Source organism: Podarcis pityusensis (assembly GCF_964106645.2).
Source record: "Podarcis pityusensis genome assembly, chromosome: 5".
Taxonomy (NCBI): domain Eukaryota; kingdom Metazoa; phylum Chordata; class Lepidosauria; order Squamata; family Lacertidae; genus Podarcis; species Podarcis pityusensis.
In genome coordinates this window covers 2,477,865-2,505,146 of record NC_138032.1, presented here as the reverse complement: position 1 = coordinate 2,505,146, position 27,282 = coordinate 2,477,865, and the positions used below count along the sequence as shown (strand labels likewise).

At 47.1% G+C, this 27,282-nt stretch overlaps 1 protein-coding gene and 2 long non-coding RNA genes across 5 annotated transcripts in view; 2 read left to right on the top strand and 1 right to left on the bottom strand.

Moving 5' to 3' along the window:
- The window catches only part of LPP (LIM domain containing preferred translocation partner in lipoma), a 295,201-nt gene extending 291,889 nt beyond the window's left edge, over positions 1–3,312 (top strand). For all 3 annotated transcript variants that reach the window (XM_081007502.1, XM_081007503.1, XM_081007504.1), the window contains 3 exons: positions 193–371; positions 1,545–1,665; positions 2,098–3,312. In XM_081007502.1, coding sequence (XP_080863628.1) covers positions 193–371; positions 1,545–1,665; positions 2,098–2,226 — 429 coding nt within the window. In that variant the 3' untranslated portion in view covers positions 2,227–3,312. The remainder of the gene's footprint in view (positions 1–192; positions 372–1,544; positions 1,666–2,097) is intronic.
- A 1,727-nt stretch (positions 3,313–5,039) lies between these two features.
- Positions 5,040–13,998, top strand: LOC308478182. Its single transcript, XR_013986889.1, has 2 exons — positions 5,040–8,578; positions 9,042–13,998. It is a non-coding gene; the product is annotated as an uncharacterized lncRNA (long non-coding RNA).
- Positions 11,844–14,338, bottom strand: LOC308478174. The gene is made up of 2 exons (XR_013986878.1): positions 13,335–14,338; positions 11,844–13,304 (listed from the first exon to the last, which is right to left on the bottom strand). It is a non-coding gene; the product is annotated as an uncharacterized lncRNA (long non-coding RNA).
- Between the last annotated feature and the right edge of the window lie 12,944 nt (positions 14,339–27,282).

Genomic DNA, 27,282 nt, shown 5'->3' with positions numbered 1-27,282 from the left:
AAGAGGGAGAACTCTGCACGCCCCCTTGAGCTCTTTTGGGGAGAAGTGGGAAGTAAATGCAACGAGTAAATAAAATAAGCATTGTTCGTGCATCCAAGGCCTGAGAGCATGCCATGTCTAGGAGCGAGGGACCTGGGGAGATTTGCAGGCTTGGCGCGACTGACGGTCTCCGGCTGCCTTTTCTCTCCGCAGAGCACCCTGGAGCAGTGCAGCGTCTGCGCCAAGCCCATCATGGAGCGCATCTTGAGAGCCACCGGCAAGGCTTACCACCCTCACTGTTTCACATGCGTGATCTGTCAGCGCAGCCTGGACGGGATCCCCTTCACCGTGGACGCTGGCGGAAACATCCACTGCATCGAGGATTTCCACAGGTGGCTGCGCTTCTCTTCGCCTCTTTTTGGGGGGCTCGGGGAGGGGAAGAAGCAGAGGTTTGCATTTGGGTTGGTGTGTAGGCCTTTTGCGAGCTACACAATGTGGGAGGGACTGCTGTTATCTTATTATTGTGCTGCAAATTCATTTTGGCTTGGCCAAAAGCATCTGTGGCGTTCGTACAGAGCCCCCAGTCGCTTCACAGACCATTGACCTGTACACCACTACTTTATCCTTCCGCTGCCACCAATTTTGTGGGGGGGGGGAATCCAGGGTTCCCCGGTGACGTATTGAGTCGCAGTCAGGTAATAATAAATAATAAATTTTATTTATACCCCACCCTCCCCGGCCAGAGCCAGGCTCAGGGCGACCAACACCGGTAAAAATTACAGTAAAAACATAATGGGGGGGGGGGACCCAATTTAAAATACAGGTTAAAATGCAGTTTAAAATGCAGCCTCATTTTAAAAGTAGCCCATAGATCACATAAAGGGAGGGAAGACATCAGGGTCAGACTAAGTCCAAACCAAAGGCCAGGCAGAACAGCTCTGTCTTGCAGGCCCTGCGGAAAGATGTCAAGTCCCGTAGGGCCCTAGCCTCTTGGGACAGAGCGTTCCACCAAGTTGGGGCCAGTGCTGAAAAAGCCCTGGCTCTGGTTGAGGCCAGCCTAACCTCCCTGTGGCCTGGGATCTCCAAAGTATTGTCATTTGTGGACCTTAAGGTAGAGTTAACAATGAATATTAAAGTTTATTTCAAACACAAACAAGTTTTAAAATATATTCAAAACACTGTCACCCTATTCCCTCTCAGTCTTCTCCCTGTCTCTAACTCACTCCGACTCTATCTCCCCCCCACCCAAAAAAAGAACCAACCGAGCTAATTGTCAAAACCTCTGGGCTGAGCCTCAAAATCAGGTAGGCTCCGCCTCCAGGCTTTCTTATTGGTCAACCTATTAACCCTTTCTCTCCCCCAGTACAAACGTATCTCCCAAAAATGGGCAAACGCCAAAGCATCCTTTTCAGTGTACCACCCACCCATCACTTGCTAAACATCGAAACCTCGGGCGGCGATATTCTTTGCTTGAGCCCTGGAACTTCCAGGGTCAGTGCAGGACACTCAGATTCCGCTTGGCTTGATGAGCAGAGCTTTCACGTCAAACTTTCTCCGTTCCCTAGGAAATTTGCTCCCCGCTGCTCTGTCTGCAAAGAGCCCATAATGCCAGCGCAAGGCCAGGAGGAGACTGTGCGCATTGTGGCCTTGGACCGTGACTTCCATGTGGAGTGCTACCGCTGCGAGGTCAGTATCGTCTGTGCATGCAAAGGATGTCCTGGGCATAGATCAGTGGTAAAGGACCCCTGGATGGTTAAGTCCAGTCATAGGCGACTGCAGGGTTGCTGCGCTCCATCTTGCTTTCAGGTGAAGGGAGCCGGCGTTTTTCCACAAACAGCTTTCCAGGTCATGTGGCCAGCAGGACTAAACTGCTTCTGGCGCAAGCCTGAAACCTTAAGTTGCTGTTTTAGGGATTGTTTTAAAAAGTCTGGAACGAATTAATCCGTTTTGCATTACTTTCTATGGAAAAGCATGCCTTGGTTTTGGAATGCTTTGGTTTTGGAACAGACTTCTGGAACAGATTAAGTTTGAGAACCAAGATACCACTGTAGAGTCATTGTGAAAAGTTGCTTGCAAGCCTGAAATCGTTTAATGCGTCTTTCTCACCCTCTTGTACAGGACTGCGGAGGCCGCCTGTCCGAAGGGGACAACCAGGGTTGCTACCCCTTGGACGGCCACATCCTCTGCAAGATGTGCAACTCTGCCCGGATCCAGGCCCTGACGGCAAAGTCGAGCACCGACCTCTGAACGCCCCCGGGAGCCTCACGCCATCCTCACCCTCTCGCACAGCTGGGAGGCCTTGGGACAAGCAGAGCGGCTTGCTGGGGGCTCCACATCATGGCGTCTCCCCCCCCCCATGTCTACACTACAGATTTAACTCTTTGAGCCTGCAATCCCTCTCTGCAAGGCACCCTGGGAAATGTAGTTCTCTGGGGTTCTTTCCGAGAAAGGTTTCAGGACACCCCCGCGAAACTACAGTTTCCAGGATGCTTTGAGGAATGCCATGATGCTTAAAGTGGTATGAAACTGGTAGATGTTTGTAGTGCAGATGGAAACCTCCCCCCCCCCCCAAGTCCTCGGCTGTCTCCATCCCCTTCTGGTTTCATCTCCTCTAAATCCGAAACCCATTAGCTTGTCCTATGCATTTTATCCATTCCGACGCTCCAGCTACAGATGCTTAAGCCTTTTCCTTTTCCTCTTCACACGAGCCATCAGATCCTGAGCTTCTTTGCACATTAATATATGGGGGGGGGGGACCGAACGGGGACACTTTATATCTATTTCTATAGCCTCATATGATTAACGTATTGCAATATTTCACTAGTGCCTTAAAGACAACTATGCAGAGTAAGGAGTTAGAGCAGCGATTCGGGGATGGGAAAGGCGATTAGGGAATCTGCGGGTGCTTGCAAGGGAACGTGCGTGGCAGAGCCGACCAAACTGCGCTCAAGGCTCACCTCTGTCGCACCTCCATGGACCCAGCTTGCTGGGTTTTTACGACCAAAACACAGCTTTCAGAGCTGAAACCACAAGCACACCATTTACTGTAATCTCCGCCTGAAAAAGGAAAAGGAAAAGAGTTTTCTGAGGGGAAGGTAAAAGGACCTCTGGACAGTTAAGTCCAGAAACACACGCTCACACTACAGCTGGAATAAAAAATCTTGCACAGATTTGATCCTCAGCAGTTCTTAAGGGCTGAAATTTCGCAAATTCCAAAGGTCCGATTTGCGGACAGGTCCCTGAGAGACACTTAACTCGCCGTAAGCCTGGTGGGGCAGCAGTATTAAGTATGGCACTTGCCAAGTGCAGTGACTTATGCCCCCTGCCTCCCCCCCCAAAAAATAACCCTCTAAATATCCAAACACTAACGAAAGAAATGTTCCATCCTTGAGGTCCAAGTTGAATTAAACACATTCTGCAGTTAGAAAGGTAAAGAGGGCGATGTTCCAGTTTCAAATATCCTTCTCCCCGTTGGGTGTGGGAGCCCAGTACCGGAACTGGGATCCCAGCGAAGAAGGGGCACCGTTTTGGTTGAGGTGCTGTCCCCACAGACCCTGAGTGCTTCATGCAGGGCCAGTGCTGCAACGGCACCTCCCTGCCCCACCTGTGTCTGTGTTGCAGAGGACCAGTAAAGGGACCCCTGACCATTAAGTCCAGTCGCAGATGACTCTGGGGTTGTGGAGCTCATCTCGCTTTACTGGCCGAGGGAGCTGGCGTACAGCTTCCGGGTCATGTGGCCAGCATGATTAAGCCGCTTCTGGTGAACCAGAGCAGCACACGGAAACGCTGTTTCCCTTCCCGCCGGAGCGGTACCTATTGATCTACTTGCACTTTGACGTGCTTTCAAACTGCTAGGTTGGCAGGAGCAGGGAACGAGCAACGGGAGCTCACCCTGTCGTGGGGATTCGAACCGCCGACCTTCTGATCGGCAAGCCCTAGGCTCTGCGGTTTAGACCACAGCGCCACCCAAGGGGTCAGTAAAGACTGTGTTCTCAGGCATGTGTAGCTTGCAGGGACATCTCTTCCTTGGTTTGAAAGACAAACACCCCCCGCTATAAGAGGTGGGAAATGAAAGTAGGGCCCTGAGGGCGATATTCTCCTGTCCAGAAGTTTGTGACTGGGGTTGGACTAGATGACCATTGTGGGCCCCCTCCAACTGTACAGTTCTACATCAGCTAGCTCTGCACTACAACCTAGCAGTTCAAAAGCACATCAGTGCAAGTAGATAAATAGGTACCACTGCGGCGGCAAGGTAAATGGCGTTTCCGTGCACTCTGGTTTCTGCCACGGTGTCCCATTGCGCCAGAAGCGGTTTAGTCCTGCTGGCCACATGAACCGGAAAGCTGTCTGCGGACAAACGCCAGCTCCCTCGGCCTGAAAAGCGAGATGAGCACCACAATCCCATAGTCGCCTTTGACTGGACTTAACCGTCCGGGGTCCTTTACCTTTTTACCTGCACTGCAGCAGTCGCTTTTGACCTCTCCCCCAGAGACCCAGGAGTTTTTGAGGCATATTTGGATGGGAAGGTCAGTAGCGTCAGCTGAGCTTCCGAGAGGGAAGACCTACGTGCCATCTCTACACACTCAGAGCGGCCTGTTGCAAACAGAGGAGTCCCCTGGGGTGTACCCCAGAACCCACTGCAATTGGCAGACGGGGTCTTCTGCAAATAAGTCGATGTGGGCAAAGGTTTGAAATCTCTGCCCTGCAGCAAAACGCTATAATGCTCCCCTTGCCATAAACTCCATAGCAAGGTAATCCCCCCTGCCTGAAGAGCTGATTCCTCAGACTGGGTCCCTCTGGGAACAGGGACAGCAGGGGGAGGGTAGATCACCAGTCTTCACATTTCAAAAAAATGGCAATAGGTTTCCTTTGGCTAAAGTCAGAATGTGGACTTACCGTATTTTTCACTCTTTAAGACGCACCAGACCATAAGACGCACCTAGTTTTTGGAGGAGGAAAACAAGAAAAAAAATATTCTGAATCTCAGAAGCCCGAACAGCAAGAGGGATTGCTGCGCAGCGAAAGCAGCAATCCCTCTTGCTGTTCTGGCTTCTAGGATAGCTGCGCAGCCTGCATTCGCTCTATAAGACACACACACATTTCCCCTTACTTTTTAGGAGGGAAAAAGTGAGTCTTATAGAGCAAAAAATACGGTGTGCAGATAAGAGCTACAGGCTATTCCACCCAGTGTTTTATCATTCAATCGTGGTTTGCCTCTCTCCATTAACGCAGAGGAACTGTGTCACTCCAGATGGCAGGAAGGTTATCCTCTAGCTGAACTGGGGAGCCAGGATCCTTGCACCTCTAGAGCTAGCTTATCAGGGAGAAGGATAAGTAAGGACCCTGACACACTAATTTTCTTCTTGCGGGGATGCATGCATGAACCTGCAGTCTGAAACGCTGTTAGCCCAGCCAGTGCTGCCCCACATGGTTCTCCCACCCTCACATTTCAGAGCTTAGATGTTTCTCTCTCTGGAGAAGAGCGGGGCAGCGTTTCAGCCTGCTAAGGAGCTGAGTCCTTACCGAGAAATGTAGTAAATTAAGCAGAGTGCAATTGGGTGTTATGCTCATAGGGCTTAGTCACCATAGCAGAGTATATTTATTACAAAGCTTTATTTAACCTATTGCAAAGGAAACACACACGCACCCCTCTTCTTTTGCCAAAGAGACCTTGGCCACGATCCACTAGGAATGCCTTTTGCATGAGCCCTGCAGCAAGGAAGGAGACCAGCAATGCATTTCAATGGTGTACGTTCAGGGGATGTTCCTAGTGGATTGGGCCCGGGGGTGGTTGCTGTTGTTTTCTCCTAAAGTATGCAATATTTTTTATTCCTGAAAAGTTTATAACCTGAGATTTCCCTGCGCCTTTCCCCCAAATATATAGGATTTTTTATATATATAAAAATTATAAATGTATGTATACTTAATAAGAAATATATATGCCTACCGTTTTGATTAAACTTTTTATGTATGTAAGTTAGGTCGCGATGAGCTGAGGGCAGTGGGAACGTCATTTGGATGTTGGATGTTCTAGCGGATGAGTTGGTGCCTGGACAATTGCACTCTTAGTTTTAAGACAAATACTTAGCAATCAGTAGACTTAACCCTTATTCCCACTGATAATTAATAGGAAACCCTACAAAAAATCCATACAGTCCAAATTTAGGGGGCCCGAGGTCCCAAACCTCAATATATGGTATTGCAATCACCACTCCTTTGCAAGACCCTTTGAAGCAAAAAGTGTCTGGATCAGAACCTTCTCTGCTGTTGGGCTGCCTGTATTTTATTTTATTTTGCTTCATCGTGCACACTCATTGGAAGGAAATATTGATTGCGCTGTAACCCTAATTCCAGTTACTGGGAAGGGGTGCCGAAATTAGATTTAGGAGAGAGGTTTGTGAAGCTCAAGGCAATGTCCAGGTTTCACCCATCAGCTATGCTTAAAGTAGGACCGAATCCAGTATAAAGGAAATCCGATTGGGCCATATCTGGCCCCCATCCAGATGTTTTGGACCACATGTCCCACTGGCCGAAGCCAGTAATCCAAAACAGCTGGAGGGAGGCCAGCTAAAGGCAAAGGCTGGATTCATGGAGAGATGGCCCTGTGGCTGCTCAGTGGAGCCTCCATGTGCAAGGGCAGTGTACCTCTGAACTCCAGAACCGAGAGCGTTTTTCTTTCTAGTGCCTCTGATGTATTATTTGCACTCAATTCTTTCCCCATTTTGCCTTGTCTGCTCAGAAGCAAGTCCTGCTGCCTTCAGTGGGGCTTACTCTGAGCAAAGTAGGGTTAGGATTACAGCCTTGATGCAAAAACAATTCAGATTGGCGAGATCAAGCTTTCTAATGCTGTGTTACTGGCAGGAAAAGGAAATGCTTTTGTGAACAACGTGACGATCACAGATCTCTACATCTTCTTTTGCTCTTTCTTTCTTTCTTTCTTTCTTATGAACAGGGAAGGGACTGGGCGCTTTCTGAGTTTTGTGTCACCCAACACTGCAAGGGGTCAGACTAGATGGGCCTTGGAGATCCCTTCCAACTCTACATTTCTATGGTTCTGCAAGAAAGGGCACATCTTTGAATGCATTGAATCGTGGAGCTGGAAGGGAGGGACCCCAGTGGCCATCTAGTCCAACCCCCTGCAATGGAGGAATCTCTTTTTTAAAAAATATTTTTATTAGTTTTCAAACATAACATTTTCAACAATTCTTAAACATACTTTTATACCTTATACAATTTTTTTTACTTCCATCAATCACATCTGACACTTTTCCAATTTTTCACGTTTATTACTTTCACTATTACATTTAAATATCATAACTAATATCTCTCTTCTTTCTCTTCTTTCCAATATTTCCTATTTTCCTCCTTACAAAACTTCTTGTAGTCCTACTAGCTTAATTTGTTGATTACAGTTGCTCTTCAAATAATTCATATATTTCTTCCAATCTTCTGTAAATCCCGCAGGTTTCGAATCCATCCTGTCATTTTGTCCAATTCTGCGTAGTCCATTAATTTCGTCTGCCATTCTTCATTCGTCATTATTTCTTCTTGCTTCCATTTCTGGCCCAACAAAACTCTTGCCGCTGTTGTTGCGTATAAAAACCATTTAATGTCCTGTCTATTAATGTCCTGACTTAAAATACCAAGTAAAAGCAATGAAGGAATCTCAGCCCAAGCATCCATGACAGAGAGCCCTCCATCCTCTGCTCTAAACCTCCAAGGAAGGAGAGCCCATTTTCCAAGGGAGTCCGTTCCACTGCCAAACAATTCTTAGCGTCCTCCTTTTCCTCCTCCTGCCCTGTACATATTTGCTAAATCCAATAGTCCCTTCATTTCATATGAAGGTCAAATGCGGACGCCCTGAGATGCTAAAGTCCTCAAACAAGCAGCGTCCTTTGGTCCTTCCTGTGAAATCTCAGGGGCGCTGTTGTACGTTGCATTTTCAGCTTTGACCAGCCAGGCTTAGAAGGGGCCGGTGGAGGGGGGGGTTGGGGGGGGGGAATCCTGCGAGAGGGTTTGATGGTGGCTGCCTGGGAAACCGCACAAGTCAGCTTTTTTAGAAAAAAATAAACCGTTTATTGTAATTTGCCAGATCTGATGCACAGCTGACAGGCACCTTCCTGCAGGCGGTGGGGTTACAATAACTCCTGCTGGCCAACCCACCACCAATGCAGAAGGAGGGGGGGACGTGTCTCTAGCCAGGAATTATATTTAGCCTTTTGGTTGCATAACAGTAGGCCAGCTCCTCTCTCTCTCTCTCTCTCTCTCTCTCTCTCTCTCTCTCCTCTGTAGGTCCTTTCCCTGACAGCTCACAACCCCTTATTGATGAGCAAGCTTTATTTTTAACAAAATAAATCAAATATCTGCATCGGGTGCATGCTGCAAATCTCTGGCATGCTGAATTATTTTTCTATTTTTGAGACTGAGTGCATTGCGAGAGCTGAGCTGATGTGAATTTCTTCCCCGTACGATCCGCAGGCAGAAAGCAGGTTGTCAGAATGTGGGGCAAAGCTGATTTCGGCCTGCAAAAGTCCTAAGTATTTTATCTTTGACAGGCTGTTGGGTGTTTGGTTTTTTAGTGGGGGAGCTGTTAACATTTGTTGTTGTTGTTTAGTCATTTAGTCGTGTCCGTCTCTTCGTGACCCCCTGGACCAGAGCACGCCAGGCCCTCCTGTCTTCCACTGCCTCCCGCAGTTTGGTCAAACTCATGCTGGTAGCTTCAAGAACACTGTCCAACCATCTTGTCCTCCGTCGTCCCCTTCTCCTTGTGCCCTCCATCTTTCCCAACATCAGGGTCTTTTCCAGGGAGCCTTCTCTTCCCATGAGGTGGCCAAAGTCTTGGAGCCTCAGCTTCAGGATCTGTCCTTCCAATGAGCACTCAGGGCTGATTTCCTTCAGAATGGAGAGGTTTGATCTTCTTGCAGTCCATGGGACTCTCAAGAGTCTCCTCCAGCACCAGAATTCAAAAGCATCCATTCTTCGGCGATCAGCCTTCTTGATCGTTCAGCTTTAACTTCCATACATCACTACTGGGAAAACCATAGCTTTTACTGTTAACATAGGATCACATAATTGTGGAGTTGGAAGAGACCCCCAAAGGTCATCTATCGCAACCCCTGCAATGCATGGAACTTTTAAATGTCCATGCTCTTTCAAAATGTTTAAAAAGCTGGGAGGGGGGCGGACTTAACATCTCCCCCCCAAAAAAGAAACCCAAGCTTAGACTTAGAATGACAGTTAAACAATTCTGCATCTGACCACGTTCTGCAGCAGGTTAAGATGAAAAATTGAAGTGGTCTGGATTTGATCAAAAATGGTTCTGTCTTGGGCTTGTGAAGCTGTGCCCCATCACTGCCACCTCGTTAAGTTTTCTGTTAAAAATAATAATGATGCAAACAGGGGGGAAATGGGTTTAAAACAAGTTAATAAAACCAGTTGCAGCTCAGGACAGTACTGAAAACCCCACTAAGAGAGAAATCAAAGCAGCGGGTCAGGATAATTCAGTTTGAATTCCCGCAAGATCTTCCTAAAAAGTTTCCACCCTCTTGGGCCAGCAAATAAATGGAAACACTGTACAGATGGGGCTCCCTGAAGAGGATTTTCTGTGCCTAAATGCCACACTAGACTAGAAGAAACTCTTGTATTCTTCATGCCTTTGAGGAAGAAGGAAACTCACAGTAGATCCTCGTCCTTTTTTCTTTTCCTTTTCTTTTTTACTGAGCTGTGGGCTCTTGTCTAACACAAACGTAGATAAGGTGATTTCAAGACCTAAGCCGGAATTTCTCAGAATGTGTTTTTTCTTGGGGGGAAATTCTCCACCTTGCGGTGTTTGGCGTTCCCATTTCCCCAGGCCTAAAAAACAAGTCCGAGAGACTGCCCTGAGTTTCCCGGAGACCACATTGAGACACATGGTGCGTCACAAATTCAGCAGGCCTGTTCCTAGAGCCTCAGCCCTGCAAGGTAATGCACTGTGGAAGGAAATGGATGAGTCCTTGTTCCAAACATCAAGTGCAGAGAGGACTGAATTTATTTAATTTATTGATTCAGTCCATTTATATACGGCGCTTTATCAAAAGATGTGTGCAACATTAGAAACACATTGCAAAACTTCCATGATAAAAGCACAGCTAAGCCCCTCTCTCTCTTTTGTAATTGGTCCAGGGATTTGTGAACTTAATGCACGTATAGCCAGAGAGTTGCGTGCAAGAAATATTTAGGCTCTCCTATTTCTGGGGTGTTTTTGGATTTTGCATTCGTGGGACCCCTTGTAAACATCTTCAGGGAGGCAGGGGTTGAATTAAAAGCATGCTTGCACTAAAGGCGGTTGGAATTCTTACTTGTGGAGAATATCCTTGGGTACTCTGCATATGCTACAATCCTAATTACTAAAATTGATCTGTGTAATCCAAGCATGCGCACAGGTTGAGGAGCATTAGAGGAGAAGTTAATATAATTGTTTCAGTGTTGAGAACATGAAGCAGGACTAGGTGGGCCCTGGGTCGGATCCAGCAGGCTGCGTTTACATTCTTCTGTGCAATCCAGAGGAAGGTTCCTTGCACCATCGCCCGTGAAATGTTAGTTGCTCAAGAGCTCTCCCAGATGCTCTTATGCTACATAGAGGACGCTGCATTCCACCCGAAGACATTTCAGGCATCCCTATGTAGCATAAGGACATCAGGTCCTGTGGGATACCGCCAGCGAGGGCTGTTAACGGGAAAATCCGAGGGCTCCCTTGGACAAAAACAAAGACACCAACCAGGATTACTTGGAGGAAAACAGCAGCCTGTAGGCTTGATTTTTATTGATCTGTTGCAACAGGGTGCTCCCCTCACCCGCAGGAGAGAGGAGGAACCTAGAACAATGGCGCGCAAGGCCTTATAAAGACTTTTGAAATTGCCACCCTATAGATCAAGACCACCCCCAGAAACATCATGCATACATCACAGAAGGGGTGTAACCTAAGACCACCCCTCAGATACATCACACCTACATCACAGAAAAGGCAGTCTAAAACAGAAATTTTAATACTGTTTTTCTCCTGTCTGGCAGGTTACTTGATTGGATTTCCTGGGTAGCCTGGCCAGTCTTTTGTAATGATAAATACTTAGTTCCTGGGCCAGGTCACAGGCTCACACCCTATTCAAACACAGACGTGCCCTTAAGACAGAATTTGTGAAGGAAAAGACAATGGGGAGGCTTTTCCAGTTTGACCTTGCAGAGAAAACATTTGCACAGTTTAGGAATCAAAATGGTTCCAGGTTAGCCTTCCTGTGCTGGTCTATGAATGTGCTTGGTTGGTACACTTATGAACATTACCATATATCTAAGACCATAAAATTCCTGTCACAGGGCCCATCTATTCATTCATTTATTTCCGAAAATTCATACACTGCTTGCTTGTGGGAAGAGCCTCAAAGCAGTTTGCAAAAAGATGAAACAATAAAATCGCCAGGGAGAAATTCCCACCATCGTTAAAACGGAACAAAAGGTTAAAATGCCAAAACAAGTTAAAGTTTGCAACAACTTTCAAAGCAACTGGAAACATTTTTTATTTGCAGGCACCAGAAAGAACGCAGAGAAGGCGCCTGCTAGTATCAATAGGCAGGGAGTTCCAAAGTGTAAAAAATCGAGTGCTTTCAAATGCGGAACAGGGAACAGGGCCAATTTGGCGATCTCGTAGGTAAACTGGTCCCAAGTTGTTAAGCCCCTCGTCATGTTCTCACAGTGGCCAAGGAGATGCCTGTGGTAAATCTGCAATCAGGATTCGAACACAAGACCCCTCTCCCCACCCCTAGTTTTCAGCAACTTGGGTTCAGAAGCTGTAAACTAAGATAGTTGTTCTGTTTGCATGAGATGGGCAAAGGGTTTGTTTGTTTGTTTGTTTGCTGCGAGAAACGAGTTCCAACTGCAGATTTTTATTTTTATTAAAAAGGAAGAGCACAGGCCAGTCATTTTTCATGTTTAGGATTTCTCTCTCTCTCTCCCTTTTATCTCCAGCATCTTCTCATAAAACTTAGGCATGAGAAAAATGCTTTAATGTGGAACATTCCGTGAACTGAAAGTCCCATAACTCCTGTGCAAATATTGGCTTGAGCTTGTGGCTTCAGCTGGAGGCAGCAGCCCTGATGTTATTTCTGTGAGGAGGGGGAAGTTAGGAAGTTTGCATTAGACATTAAAAGTGGGGGGAATACCCAGTGGATCATTTTCTGTGTTTCCTTTTCTCTTGGCAGAATTGCCTGCATATATATATATATATATATATATATATATATATATATATCCCTCTTGCCATAAATAGAGTCAAAGCGTCTCTATTTGCAGTTGTGTCTTTATAAAGCATGATTCTCTTGCTGGGGGGAAAGTGAGAAGGATGTTGTTCTCCCCCCCCCCAGCTGCTATTGATAGGGCTGTGTGCAATGATTAACTCTATTTAGGCGAGACACTTCTTTCTGATTCCTAGTTCCTTTTTGTAGCTCAATTCCATCTCCAGGTGGTTGGTTCATTGCTTTGCAATATACAGCCGTACGTTGGACCTCGAACGCCTCTCCAGTCAAACGTTTTGGCTCCTGAACACCACAAACCCGGAAATGAGCGTTCCGGTTTGCAAATGTTCTTTGGAACCCAAACATCCGGTGCATCTTCCGATTGGCTGCAGGAGCTTCCTGCAGCCAATCGGAAGCTGCGCTTTGGTTTCCAAACATTTTGGAAGTCAAACGAACTTCCAGAACAGATTCCATTCGACTTCCGAGGTACGACTGTACATGCTTTGAATCACCAAATCTGCAGCGGTTACAGCAAGTTTATGTGTGCGCATATTTTAAAATCTATTATTATTATTATTATTATTATTATTATTATTATTATTATTCCAAGGTTATAAGAGGAATAGAAAACTCCACAGTTGCAATATAAGTATTTTAGTCTAAGATGGACAAGCAGCCCTTGGTTCAAATCTCACCTGTGCCATGAGTCCAAAAAATGTAGTATAAGCACCGACACCTGGGAAACACTGGCCTGCGAGCGCTCCAGTTGGAGAACAGCCTTGACCAAAAGTGTCATGGGCTTTGAAGACACTCGAACTCAGGACGCAAGGGAGACACGTGCTAAGAGGAAGGCACACTTAGCAAATCCACACCGTGATCAACTCTCGCCCGGGAACCAATGTCCCCACTGTGGAAGGACGTGTGGATCCAGAATTGGTCTCCACAGTCACTTATGGACTCATTGTTAAAACCGTGTTCATGGAAGACAATCTTACTGGGCTACGAGGGTTCGCCAAAGAAGAAGAAGGCAGTCACTACTCTCTCAGCATCATCAGCCTTGTCCTGCAGACACACACACACACACACACACACACACACACACACACACCCCTGTCTTCCAGAAAACTCTTGAGAAATGTGAGATTTAGGACACCAGAATGATCTGGGCTGCTGCTTTCTGCCACACAAACACCGGCGCTCTTCCACACAGTTATTGCGGCACGAGGATTACTTACTTGTAAGGTGTGCACACAGACTGGAGGGGAGGATCACACCCCCCCCTTAAACTGAGAGCTCTCCTAGCATATTTATAAAAGATATAAAAATGAGATGAATTACTCTTGTATGCCTGTTCTCTATCGTTAACCTTCCCTGAACCACAGAATCCAGATTCACCAGCATATACTTTTGTATTCAGCAGACACAAAGTGCCTTATTGCTATTTTTTTAGGAGAAATCAAAGTATCTCAAGCATATATTTTCTGTACGTTGTTCTTGTATGCCATTATACAAATATGTGCCTTTCTGCCTTTTCGCTCTGCTCTTTGGGTTATCCTTTTGTTGCATCCTTAAAAAAAAAATCAGGTTATATTTTCTGAAAGAAAGAAAAAAAATCCTCTCTTTTTGTAAGAATAAAAATACACAGCATTTTCTGAAGCCTTGCTCTTAGGGTTTTTTTTTTGTGGGGGGAGGACACAAAAATTGCAGATGGTTTGAAGAACGTTTTAGCGACCGAATAAACTCTTGATACACTTTGCTTGGGCCTATGTGTGAACCTCTCCTTCCCTTTTCCATTTGCAGCTGCTTTCTTTACCAGGAGCAAAACATGGTTCGTTACTTGGCTGGTTGGGAGGGGTGAGCCTGGGGTGATTTCAGAGGATGCTTACAAAAATTAGGACTTGTCGCAAAGCCCCAAGTGTGTAGATTGAATTTATTATTTCGGTCACAGACCAGTTCCAGCCCACATACAATACCAAGGAAGTCATAAAACACAATAGGGATACATTTGATTTTGCAATTAGGTATAACAGGGACAATACAGATATAGCAAGAGTTAAATATATATATAAATTAAAACTTAGTCAATAACATACAACCTAAAATGATTATTTAAGGCCTTAATCATTATGACAGTGCACCTTGTTCCCTAAGTTTTATGGCAATCGCACAGAATTTGGCTACCCTAAACGTGATCTCAGGATCCTTGTCCTCTACCAGGGATTTTAGACATTTAAGTTCGGATTCATTTGGAGATTTTTGTATAACAGGAGTGACGAATACCGAGCGTATATCCATGTAGAAACTGAGGTGTAACAAGGCACGAGAGACAGTTTCCACCTCCATCAAGCCGCAGGGGCAGACTCGTTCCGCGTACGGTTTACCCTCGAATCTGCCCTGCAATAAGGCAGATGGCAGCATGTTGAATCTAGCAAGGGTAAATGACCGTCTGTATTTAGGTATTTGTAATTTTGACAGATAATTTGCTGGGGTAAATCCTCTCCCATTATCTTTTATTGCTGGGTGTTTATTCATCTTGCTCATGTGGCAGCCCCAAGTGTGTCAAAGTTTGCCATCTAACACCAGCACCCTGCGCCGGACCGTGTAAATTTGAAAGTGCATTCTAGCAAGAGGTCTGGAAATCATATCAGAACTACATTATTAGCCTACATTAAAAAAAGATATTACTATGTGGCAAAACATTTCTTTAAAAATCTCTAAATGGTTTATATGAAGTGGTATCCTTTTCTCAAAGGCCGGAATAGAAGCAGACTCGGAGAACGGTAGACCTCATACAATTATAAACAGAAGGAGAGTCTAGATGCTGGATCGTTCCCTAGATCGGATGGGTGGGAGATGGCCTGCTCTTGATGGGGTTACACTTCCCCTGAAGGAGCAGGTTCGTAGCTTGGGGGTCCTCCTGGATCCTTTGCTGTCGCTGGAGGCTCAGGTGGCCTCAGTGGCCTGGAGTGCCTTCCATCAGCTTTGGCTGCTGGCCCAGCTACGCCCCTTTCTGGACAGGGAGAGCCTAACTCCTGTTGCCTATGCTCTGATAACTTCAAGGTTAGATTACTGCAATGTGTTATATGTAGGGCTGCCTCGGAAGACAGTTCGGAAACTTCAGCTGGTGCAGAATTCAGCGGCCAGGTTGCTCACTGGAGCAAGACGGTTTGAGCATATTGCACCGATCCTGGTCCGACTGCACTGGCTACCATTTACGGTAGTTTCTGTGCCCAATTCAAAGTGCTGGTTTTGACCTATAAAGCCTTAAACAGCTCAGGACCATAATACCTCAAGGACCGCCTCTTTCCATATGAACCTCCCCGGACCCTAAGATCATCATCTTATGCCCTTCTTCATATGGCCCCTCCTCAAAAGGTCCGGAGGGTGGCAACACGAGAACAGGGCCTTCTCTGCAGTGGCTCCCTGTCTGTGGAATGCTCTCCTCAGGGAAGTTTACCTGGTGCCTTCATTATACACCTTTAGGTGCCAGGCAAAAAGGTTCCTTTTTAAACAGGCCTTTGGTTGATTCTAGAAGTCAGATAGTTGTTTATTTCCTTGACATCTGATGGGAGGGCATTCCACTGGGCGGGTGCCAACACCAAGAAGGCCCTCTGCCTGGTTCCCTGTAACCTCACTTCTCGCAGGGAGGGAACTGCCAGAAGACCCTCGGAGCTGGACCTCAGTGTCCAGACCGAGCAATGGGAGTGGAGACGCTCCTTCAAGTCTACTGGGCCGAGGCCATTTGGGGCTTTAAAGGTCAGCACCAACACTTTGAATTGTACTGGGAGCCAGTGTAGGTCTTTCAGGACCAGTGTTACATGGTCTCAGGAGCCACTCCCAGTCACCAGTCTAGCTGCCGCATTCTGGATTAGTTGTAGTTTCTGGGTCACCTTCCAAGGTAGCCCCACATAGAGCGCATGGCAGTAGTCCAAGCGGGAGATAACCAGAGCATGCACCACTCTGGCCAGACAGTCTGCGGGCAGGGAGGGTTTCATCCTGTGTACCAGATGGAGCTGGTAGACAGCTGCCCTGAATGCTTAGTTGGAATCTCCTTCCTTGCCATTTGAATCCATTGGTTCGGGTTGTCCCCTCTGGGGCAGCAGAAAACCAGCTGGCTCCACCTTGCATGTATTTAGTCTCCAAGCATGCACAGAATTCCCCTGCCTGCTCCATTCCATTACGGATAGAAATAAGGATCTTGCTAATGTTATCTCCGTGCTTAATTAATGGCTAGCATTTGCCGCCAGCATATGAGGCAATAAAGGGTTTTAATGGGTGATTAAATACTGACTTGGAGGGCTTTAATTGCTGGAAAAGGCAGCGTCCGCCCGCCAGATCTGAACCTGCTAAGGCCGTTCCTGCAGGACAATGACCTACAGTAAGCAAGGAAGTCTTACATGCACAAAGCAGGCATTTTGCCTGAGCCTCAACACAGTCTTCCTAGGCTTTTCCACATGGACTGGGGCATCCCTTTCTCCTTGCATCTACAAATGAGCTTGGAAAGGAGAAAGCTGCAGAGCAAAGATGTCTTCTTCATAAAAGATGTTGCGAGAAGGAGAGATGCTGGCCACTTGTACCTCTGTGGCCAGCCCCGCAAGGGCAATTGGTAGCACCCTACTTCCCTGGCAGATTTTATTGGGGGAGGAAGTGTGCCGCCGGCAACAGCAACATTTCAACCTAAATTAGGTGGTGTGGGTTGATGAAGTGGGCAAGGAGTTCCCCTTGGGATTTGGGAGGGAAGAGGAGGTTCCACCAGAGATGAAACGACTCTGGAATTCCGCAGGGAACAAAGATTTAGAATAAAGGAATCGTAGAGCTGAAAGAGACCCCAAGGGTCATATAGTCCAACCCTCTGCAATGCAGGAAACAGCTCAAGAATCCCTCACAGATGGTCATCCACCCTTGGCTTTAAAATCTCTGATGAAGGAGAGCTCACCACTTTCCAAGGGAATGCACTCCACTGTCTCTAGAGCTCTTACCCTCAGACAGTTCTTTCTGATGTTCAGTAGGAAACCCTTTTCTTGTAACCTGACACCATTCCTTTGGGTCCTACCCTCTGGTGGCTCCACCTTTCTGTTAGAATTCTTGCTCCGTGATTGCACTCATGGGATTGTTGTCTATCACATGACGGTGTATGTTTTGACTCCACAGAGTGGCAAGTGACGGAAACAGGATGTTTGTGTTCCTGTGTTCCATGAAGTGGGACTATTGCCCTTTGTTCTTTTTCTCTTTGCTGTCTGATGCTAGAGAGAGAGGGAGCCATGTTGCAGTGCTCTGTGTGTGTTTATATGTAAATAAAGTTGATTAGCCAAAATGCTGAGTTGCTGAGGTCTGTCACGCAAGGTGCGCAAACTCTGTGGATCCCTAAGTGTGCTGGTGTTGGTTGGCATCAGTCGCTGTGATGTTTGGGCAGAAGAAAGCTTTTGAAGCTCCCAAACAATCAACCAGGAAGGAGGGAACATGCCAGTTGGGCATGTGTCTCTGCCAGGGTCCTTCTCGAATGTAGGCTGAACTCCTGACACTTCCATCATCATCATCATCATCATCATCATCATCATCATCATCATTTACATGCCGCCTTTCCATAGTTTGAAACTACAGTGGTGCCTCGCAAGACGAAATTAATTCGTTCCGCGAGTTTTTTTTGTCTAGCGAATTTTTCGTCTTGCAAAGCACGAAATCCCATAGGAATGCATTGAAATTCAATTAATGCGTTCCTATGGTCAAAAAAAGTCCAAACAAAGCCAAATTTGGTACAACAAGAGTTTATTAAGTGCTCTTTAAAGTCACACATACTGTAAAGAACATTTCAAAAATTGAAGGAACAATAAATTAAGTTTCTAAACATGACAGAAAAACATTTAAAAATCAACAGAAAATCATAAAAATGCAGAAAAAAACCACACAAGCTTCCAGATTCTTGCAAACCCCTCTTCAACTGTTCCCCCAGCCACCCACCACACAGAAATTCAAATCCAGAATTTTTTTTTAAAAGACAGCAGAGTGGCCCAATGGTCACAGAAAATCATAAAAATGCAGAAAGAAAAAAAACAAGCTTCCAGATTCTTGCAAACCCCTCCCCAACACCAAGTCCTTGAATTCCAAACACCCCAACCCAAAATCCAAAAACCCCCAAAAAAGTTTTAAAAGTTTAAAAGAAGTTTTGGAAAAGCTTCAAAAATCACCAAAGTCTTCAAAAACCTCAAAAAAGGCTACCACACCGCGTTCTATGAGTTGCTCCTCGAAATCAAGTCGCAACTGTATTAACGGTGTTAAGAAAAAGGAAACAAACTTGCAAGACGTTTTCGTCTTGCGAAGCAAGCCCATAGGGAAATTCGTCTTGCGAAGCAGCTCAAAAAACGGAAAACCCTTTTGTCTAGCGAGTTTTCCGTCTTGCGAGGCATTCGTCTTGCGGGGCACCACTGTATGCTCAAAGCGGCTTACAACTTGACAAGATTTACATAATTACAAACATAACAGAAGTCATAAACAATAAAGAAATGCACATCAAAACCTAATGGAAACAATTTCCACGTAAATCATAAGATCTAAAGCTAAGGCTACAACAATAATATCAAAAACAGCAACAGCTCTCTCAACCCCCCTGTAAACAATACTTCAGCCCAATAATCTGTCCAACAGCTCAGTTTTTGTAGCTGGAGTCAGTCCGCACTCCACTCTCCCAGGCCAGATGGGAAAGGGACAGCAAAGCAGGGTGCAGGTCTTCCAGGGCTCACAGCCAAGATGGTCTCATTTAAAACAACAGAGATAAAAAAAAAACAGTTTAAAAGCAGCTGCAGTCCTTGTAGAGCCTGTCTAGCCCCACCCCAAGCCAGGTGGAGAGAGGCAAGGGCAGCGTCCGTCAGGCCCTCAGCAGGCAGTCCCTCCATGTGACAGCAGCCTTTCAGATGTTTGCTAACTATCTCATGCTCTGATTTTCTCCAAGCTAAACAAACTCCCCCCTGAACCATTTTTATTGGCCTTTCAGGTGATTCTTCCATGTCTGTCTCAGACACAGAGGAGTCAATCCCACATCTCCTAGACCCAACTTCCTCTTTTGGGAGCAAAGGTTTCGCGTTAAGACTTCCAAGATGTTTTCAGCTCCATCCTCCAACTAAACATTAGGAAGAACTTTCTGAAAGTGGAACAGACTCCATTGGAAGCAGTTAGATTCTCCTTCTTGGGATGTTTTCAAGCAAAAGTTGGATGGCCACCTAGCAGGGATGCTTTAGCTGTGATTCCTGCATTGCAGGGGGTTCAGCTAGATGACCCCTGAGGGTACCTTCCAACTCTACAATTCTACAATTCTCTCAGTGACTCCCCAGCCACTCTGGGCAGCTTCCAACACAATGTTAAAATACAGTAAGGCATCAAACATTAAAAGCTTCCCTAAACAGGGCTGCCTTCAGATGTCTTCTAAAAGTCTGATAGTTGTTTTTCTCTTTGACATCTGGTGGGAGGGCATTCCACAGGGCGGGTGCCACCACCAAGAAGGCCCTCTGCCTGGTTCCCTGCAACTTGGCTTCTCGCAGGAAGGGAACCGCCAGAAGGCCCTCGGAGCTGGACCTCAGTGCCCAAATAAAGGTCTGGACCTCAGTGTCCAGACTGAGCAATGGGAGTGGAGACGCTCCTTCAGGCCTGCTGGACCGAGGCCATTTAGGGCTTTAAAGGTCAGCACCAACACTTTGACTTGTGCTCAGAAACGTACTGGGAGTCAATGTAGGTCTTTCAAGACTGGTGTTATGTGGTCTTGGCGGCCTCTCCCAGTCACCAGTCTAGCTGCCACATTCTGGATTAAATGCCGTTTCCGGGTCACCTTCAAAGGTAGCCCCACATAGAACGCATTGCAGTAGTCCAAGCAGGAGATAACCAGAGCTTGTACCACTCTGGTGAGACACTCCGCAGGCAGATAGGGTCTCATCCTGCGTACCAGATGGAGCTGGTAAACAGCTGCCCTGGACACGGAATTGACCTGCCCCTCCATGGACAGCTGTAAGTCCAGAATGACTCCCAGGCTGCGCACCTGGTCCTTCAGGGGCACAGTTGCCCCATTCAGGACCAGGGAGTCCTCCACACCTGCCCGCCTCCTGTCCCCCAAAACAGTCCTTTTGTCTTGTCAGGATTCAACCATTAGCCGCCATCCATCCTCCAACCGCCTCCAGACACTCACACAGGACCTTCACCCCCTTCACTGGTTCTGATTTGAAAGAGAGTTTGTTGACGGGAAGCTATGTCTTCCCCCACATTTATTTTTTAATGTAGAACACGGTGAGGAGGTGGGGAGGGGGGTGGATGTTTGCCAATGCTCCTGCTCCCCCCCCCCAACCCACCCCCTGGTTGCAGGAATTTCCTAGAGAAATCCGCTCTTCGAAAATCCTTGGCAGGGAAGGAGCGGAAGACAGCCTTGGCGCACCCCCCCCCTTTCTCCTGCTGGCATGACCGAGCCTCGTATTTAAATGTTGACGAGCCTCTTGCTGCCAATTAGCAATGGGAAAACACAGACTGTGTGCTAAACCGGGGCTGGCGGTGGCTCCCCAACTGCCGCACTGTTTGCGCAACTTTCTGCCTACCTACTTCCTCCTTGGTGGAAGAACCTTCCGTTGGGAAGAGTCTGCAGGAGATTTTTAGAGAGAGGTTGGACGGCCGCTTGTCGGGGGTTCTTTAGCGTTGATTCCTGCCTCACAGGGGGTTCGGCTAGATGGCCCCTGGGGGTCCCTTCCCATCTCTACAAGCCCATGGTTGTATGAGGTAAAAAACTTGTGAACTCTCCTTCCTTGGGATTCTTAAGTTGTGACTCCTGCATTGTAGACACTAGAAGACAGTTTCCTCTGCCCTCTGGGCTACTGAATTCTAGCCCCACTTGTGGGCTACCCTCTGATGGACTACTATTATATTATTATTATTATTATTATTATTATTATTATTATTATTATTATTAAAATTTGTATCCCTCCCTATACCCATAAATCTCAGGGTGGTTCTTACCATCCTCTTTAAACCTCACGCTTGCAAATACCCAGAGTCTCAGTTTCTTTTTTCTATTTTTAATATATCTTTATTAATTTAAAATAAATACATTTATGAGAAAACAGACGTACATACAAGTAAACAAACATACAATCAAACAAACAAATAACAGAAAAATCAAACAAACCACCACACTATAAGATACAAGAAGATTAATATAATTATCATCATATATACTCCTGATACTCAACACAATTATAAAACTTAGAGAGAAGAAATTTAAAATGGACTTCTAGTTAATCTCACTGTACTTTATCTATCCATTACTTTATACCGCCAGGTACTAATTTATTATATAATTTCTTTTTACCTCCCTACGAACTTATATTTATACAATACAGGGATCAGTCTGATTCTGCCAAGGTATTTCCTTTTATTCCATAGTTTTCTAAATATTCTTTAAAGATTCCCCCAGAGTCTCAGTTTCATAACTACTCCAGGATCAGGCCAACACCTATCCAGCCCAGCACCTCCTTCCCGCCAGCAGAGTTGCTTTTCAGTGAATGAAGAGTTTCGTCCCAGAACCAACCACAATCAAGTTGAGAGTGTTTCTGAGCATGCACAGAGTGCATCGACGCAGAGAAAGCTCCAGGGGTATCTGGTTAGGAAACAGCATTCCGTCAGATAAAACTTCCAGGCAAGGTGCTTTTGCGAAAAGAGGAGCTGCCTCTGGTGGTCTTAACCTGGACTGACCCCTTAATGTGGGGACTGAAGCTGAGCGTGGGGCTCTGTGCCCCTCTAGTGGTTGGTCCTGGGAATGCAGCCACCTGAAAAAGAAGACCCCCCCCCAAATAGGAGGAACTGGGCAGGGTGAGGACCAGCGCCCATCTCTCCTGGTCTTCTATACCTTCAGAACTCCTAACACGGCCTGGTACTGGGGGCCTTGCAACCGTGATGGCCTGAGGCTGCCCCCTCCTGCCTCTTGGACTCGGGTGGGGGCACATGGGCATAGCTGTCAAGCATCCCTTATTTGGCGGGACAGTCCCTTATCCCAGCGCCATGTCCCGCTGCTGTCCCTTATTGATGATGTCCCTTAAATAAGCTACTGAAGGTAATGGGGCCCTTTCTATGTCCAGCTGTCCTTTGTCAACAACAAATTGTTGCTTTTTTGTGTTGAATATGTGCTATATGGTAATTTATGGACCTAATAGGTATCTAAAGCCATTTGCATGCAACAGAATATGTATTTTATCAAAGTAATTGTTGATCCCTTATTTTGGCTGCTGATTCCTTATTTTCGAGGCTGCTGGTCCCTTATTTTCAAACCTGTAAGTTGACAGCTGTGCACATGGGGTGGGAGCAGGTCACCCCCTCCCCGCAAGACTGTAGGATATAACTGACTGATATTCTGAAGCACCAACCATTGTGGATAACACAAAGCTTTGATTCCAGCACGGGACTAAATTTGTGGGTTCCACTCGACGACCCAGCTTCCAACGAAACAATGATTTGCTTCATTTGAGCATAGCTCGAATGGCCCACCGACCAGGGAATCTTCAGCTGCGATTCTTGTGTCGCAGGGGGTTGGACTAGATGACCGTTGGGTGCCCCTCCCAATCCAGAAGGTCCCAGGATCAGTCCCCAGCGACATTTCTAGGCAGGGCTAGAAATGGCCCCTGGAAACCTCAGGAGGGGAGAGGGCACGAGGGGGTCGATTCTGCTTGCTGGTTTCCCACTGTGAGAGCAGGATGCAAGGGCCACTGGCTGATCCGTCAGGCGATTCTTATGTTCTTAGGCTGGGATTCTTTCGCTGGATTCCTGCATTGCAGGGGGTTGAGCTGGATGACCTTTGGGGATCCCATCCGATTCTTTGCTTCCATGCCTTCTTCTCACAGCAGTTCCATAGAGTGGACCTTTAAAACTGGCTGAGAATGTCCTCCAGCTCTTTCTCTCACCCCCCCCATCACTGCCCCCACATGCACAGCAGGAATTGTGTCCCTCTGCTAGGGGGCGTCTGATGTGCTTTTGGCCCCCACCCTCAGCCTCCTGCTCTTCCTCTTCCTCCTCATAACCAGAAGTATTTCGCTTTCCACCTCCTGGGGCTGCCGGGGACACCAGGCCAGAGAATGCAAACTTCTGCATTTGGCCCCTCCGGTTTAAAGGAGGGAGGGAGGGGGACACCCGTCGGTGGGTGGGGGTCCAGGAGGCTGGCACCCGCAGTGCCAGAAGCCAGCTGCCACATCCTGGCACCCATCCCCTCTCTCACACCCCCCCTAATGTCCTCACAGGCCCCTCTCCCTCTCTCCTCCCTGCCCCAGCCTCTGGCACCCCCCCCCCCGGAGCAGGAAGTTGGTTCTCAGCTACCAGATCCTCTCCTTCGCCCCCCTCCTCCGGGGTTTGGATCCAGGGAGAGTCAGGAGGCCTCCTGGGTCTCCGCGGAGGAACTGTTCAATTATCTCAGCCTCATTTGCCCGGGGATCCGCTCCCCTCTGCGGCGAAATCGCGCTTCGGAGAAGCATTTCCAGCTTGGAGGTTTAAATTTAGCAAGCGGTGCTTCCCCTTTTCCAAAGCTAGATTCACCCCCCCTTCCCTGCCTTTTTGTCGCATTACACGGTAATCCGAGCTGCCTTGGCTGACCTCCAAGGAACAGAATGTACTTGGCAAGGAAGCCGCTCTTAATGTCTGCAAAATGTCGGGAGCCGCAGCCAAGAACCGCTAACTGGGTCATTAACCTCTCAGAGAAGGGTGAGGACCATCGTTCCCGGCCTGCCTTCCTCTTGCCCATGAGAAGGCCCCGGATGCTGGCCCCGGATAGGGGCCGGGACAACTGGGTGGCCGCGCTGGGCCACCGAGTCCGCTGATGCGCCTGAAGCGAAGGATCCCTGAATCACAGCATTGTAGACTTGGAAAGGGTCCCCCAAAGGCCATCTAGTCCAGCCCGCTGCACTGCAGGGGTCGCAGCTAGAGCACTCGTGACAGGTGGCCACCTGACCTCTGCTTAAACACCTCCAGTGAAGGAGAGAGTCCATTCCCCCGTCAAGAAGATCTTGACATCCGAAAGTTCTTCCTAATGATGTCCCTGTGCAGATTTATGGGGCTGAATGTGGTCAATGAAAGAGACACAGACCGTGTGTGTGTGTGTGTGTGTGTGTGTGTGTGTGTGTGTGAAACGTGAGAAAGATGTGCTTCACTTTGCATTCAAAGGTGAATCTGTCCAATTCACCCTTTTTATGAAACAAAGCCGGCTAAAAGAAAGTCCTTCTTCATGAAGCATTGAACAAGAAAAAATTCTAAAGAGTGAGTAGACAGGTTTCAGGAAGGATTGTTCCACGGTGGATCACAGGCTTCTCCTACAGCGCTTGGTTGGAAAACACACAACTGGTTGGAGGTGCACTTTATGCAGATTTTAAATCTGCTTTTGATCTTATATCTTCTTCTTCCCTGGAGATTTCTCATAGCCGAGTAAGATTGTCTTCCCTAAACACGGTCTTGACAATGAGTCTGTAGGTGACTGTGGAGGCCAATTTTTCCACATGACTTGGGAAGACAGGTGAACTAATATCAGTGTCCTGGAAGAAGCAAGGAAGAAGAAGAAGAAGAGTTTGGATTTGATATCCCGCCTTTCACTCCCTTTAAGAAGTCTCAAAGCGGCTAACATTCTCCTTTCCCTTCCTCCCCCACAACAAACACTCTGTGAGGTGAGTGGGGCTGAGAGACTTCAAGGAAGTGTGACTGGCCCAAGGTCACCCAGCAGCTGCATGTGGAGGAGCGGGGAAGCGAACCCGGTTCCCCAGATTAGGAGACTACCGCTCTTAACCACTACACCACACTGGCTCTCGAAAGATCACCAGTGTCAAAGCATTGATTCTTCAACACCAACTTTGTTGGACAGGTCATGTTGTGCAGATGCCTGATGATTGTCCTCCAAAGCAACTGCTCTATTCCGAACTTAAAAATGGAAAGCGTAATACTGGTGGTCAACAAAAGAGCTTCAAAGACTGTCTCAAGGTAAATCTTTAAAAATGTAGTATAAACACTGACAATTGGGAAAACCTTGCCTGCAAACACTCCAATTGGAGAAAAGCCTTTACCAAAGGTGTCATGGGCTTTGAAGACACTCGAACTCAGAACGCAAGAGAGAAATGTGCTAAGAGGAAGGCACGCTTGGCAAATCCACACCGCGATCAACTCCCACCTGGAAACCAATGTCCCCACTGTGGAAGGATGTGTGGATCCAGAATTGGCCCCCACAGTCACTTACAGATTCATTGTTAAAACCAGGGGTCAGCAAACTTTTTCAGCAGGGGGCTTGTTCACTGTCCCTCACACCTTGTGGGGGGCCGGATTATATTTTTTTGGGGGGGGAATGAATGAATTCCTATGCCCCACAAATAACCCAGAGATGCATTTTAAATAAAAGCACACATTCTACTCATGTAAAAACATGCTGATTCCCAGACTGTCCATGGGCCAGATTTTAGAAGGCGATTGGGCCAGATCCGGCCCCCGGGCCTATCCATGGTTAAAACCGTGTTTATGGAAGACAATCTTACTCGGCTGCGAGGGATCACCAAAGAAGAAAGAAGAAGACACACATCCTTCCACATTGAGGACATAGGTTTCTGGGTGGGAGTTGATCCCGGTGAGGGTTTGCCAAGCATGCCTTTCTCTTAGCACATTTCTCCCTTGCGTCCTGAGTTTGAGAGTCTTCAAAGCCCATGACACCTATGGTAAAGGCTGTTCTCCAATTGGAGTGTTTGCAGGCAAGGCTTTCCCAGTTGTCGGTGTTTATACTACATTTTTTTAGATTTGCCTTGAGACAGTCTTTCAACCTCTTTTGTTGACCACCAGTATTACGCTTTCCATTTTTAAGTTAGGAATAGAGTAGTTGCTTTGGAATACGATCATCAGGCATCCGCACAACATGACCAGTCCAACGAAGTTGATGTTGAAGAATCATCAATGAGTTTGAGCGTCTTCGAAGCCCATGAAGCTTTGGGTTAAGCTTGAAGAAACAAATATAGATCATTGCTTATTGACTATGCAGCACATAGCTAAACTATGGAACTCACTGCCACAAGGAGGCAGTGATGACTACCGTCGATGCTTCTGAATCCCAGTTGCTAGAAACCACAGGAAGAGCGAAGCCTCTTGTGCTTGAATCCTGCTTGCTGTTTTCCCACAGGCAACTGTGAGAACAGGATACTAGACTAGATGGGCTACTGGCCTGATCCAGCAGGCCATTCTTATAGGAGAACCGAAGCACAGCCCTCCTTCAAAACTCGCATCTCTTCGAATTTTGCAGAGCAGATCTCCAGCTAAGCGTTCTGGACGGCGATGCTTAGAACTGGGGTAAAATGTGCACCAAAATGCATATCACCATGCAAATAATATACAGAACGCATAATATCGGGGGGAAATGCTTTGCAAAATGTATATTATTGTATATGATGCGCAACCACATGCAAAAAGTGTATATATTAGGGGAAATTTGTACTAAAATGCAGGCAAATTTCCACTAGGAACATGGGAAGCTGTCTTACATCGAGTCAGATATATTGGTCCTCCTAGTTCAGTGTTGTATGCCCTGACAGCAGCAACTCTCCAGGATTTTAGGTAGAAGAAGAAGAAGAGTTTGGATTTTATATCCAGCTTTATCACTACCCTAAAAAGGTAAAGGTAAAGGGACCCCTGACCATTAGGTCCAGTCATGGCCGACTCTGGGGTTGCGGCGCTCATCTCGCTTTATTGGCCGAGGGAGCCGGCGTACAGCTTCCGGGTCATGTGGCCAGCGTGACTAAGCCGCTTCTGGCGAACCAGAGCAGCGCATGGAAACGCCATTTACCTTCCCGCTGGAGAGGTACCTATTTATCTACTTGCACTTTGTGCTTTTGAACTGCTAGGTTGGCAGGACCCTAAGGAGTCTCAAAGAGGCTAACATTCTCCTTTCTTTTCCTCTCTGCCAACTCTACCTAGAGATGCTTCTGGCAGTTGAAGCTCAGACATTCTCCTTGCAAGGCTGGGCTCTACCCCTGAACTGCAGCCCTTTTCCAGAGGGTCAGAGATTTCGCGT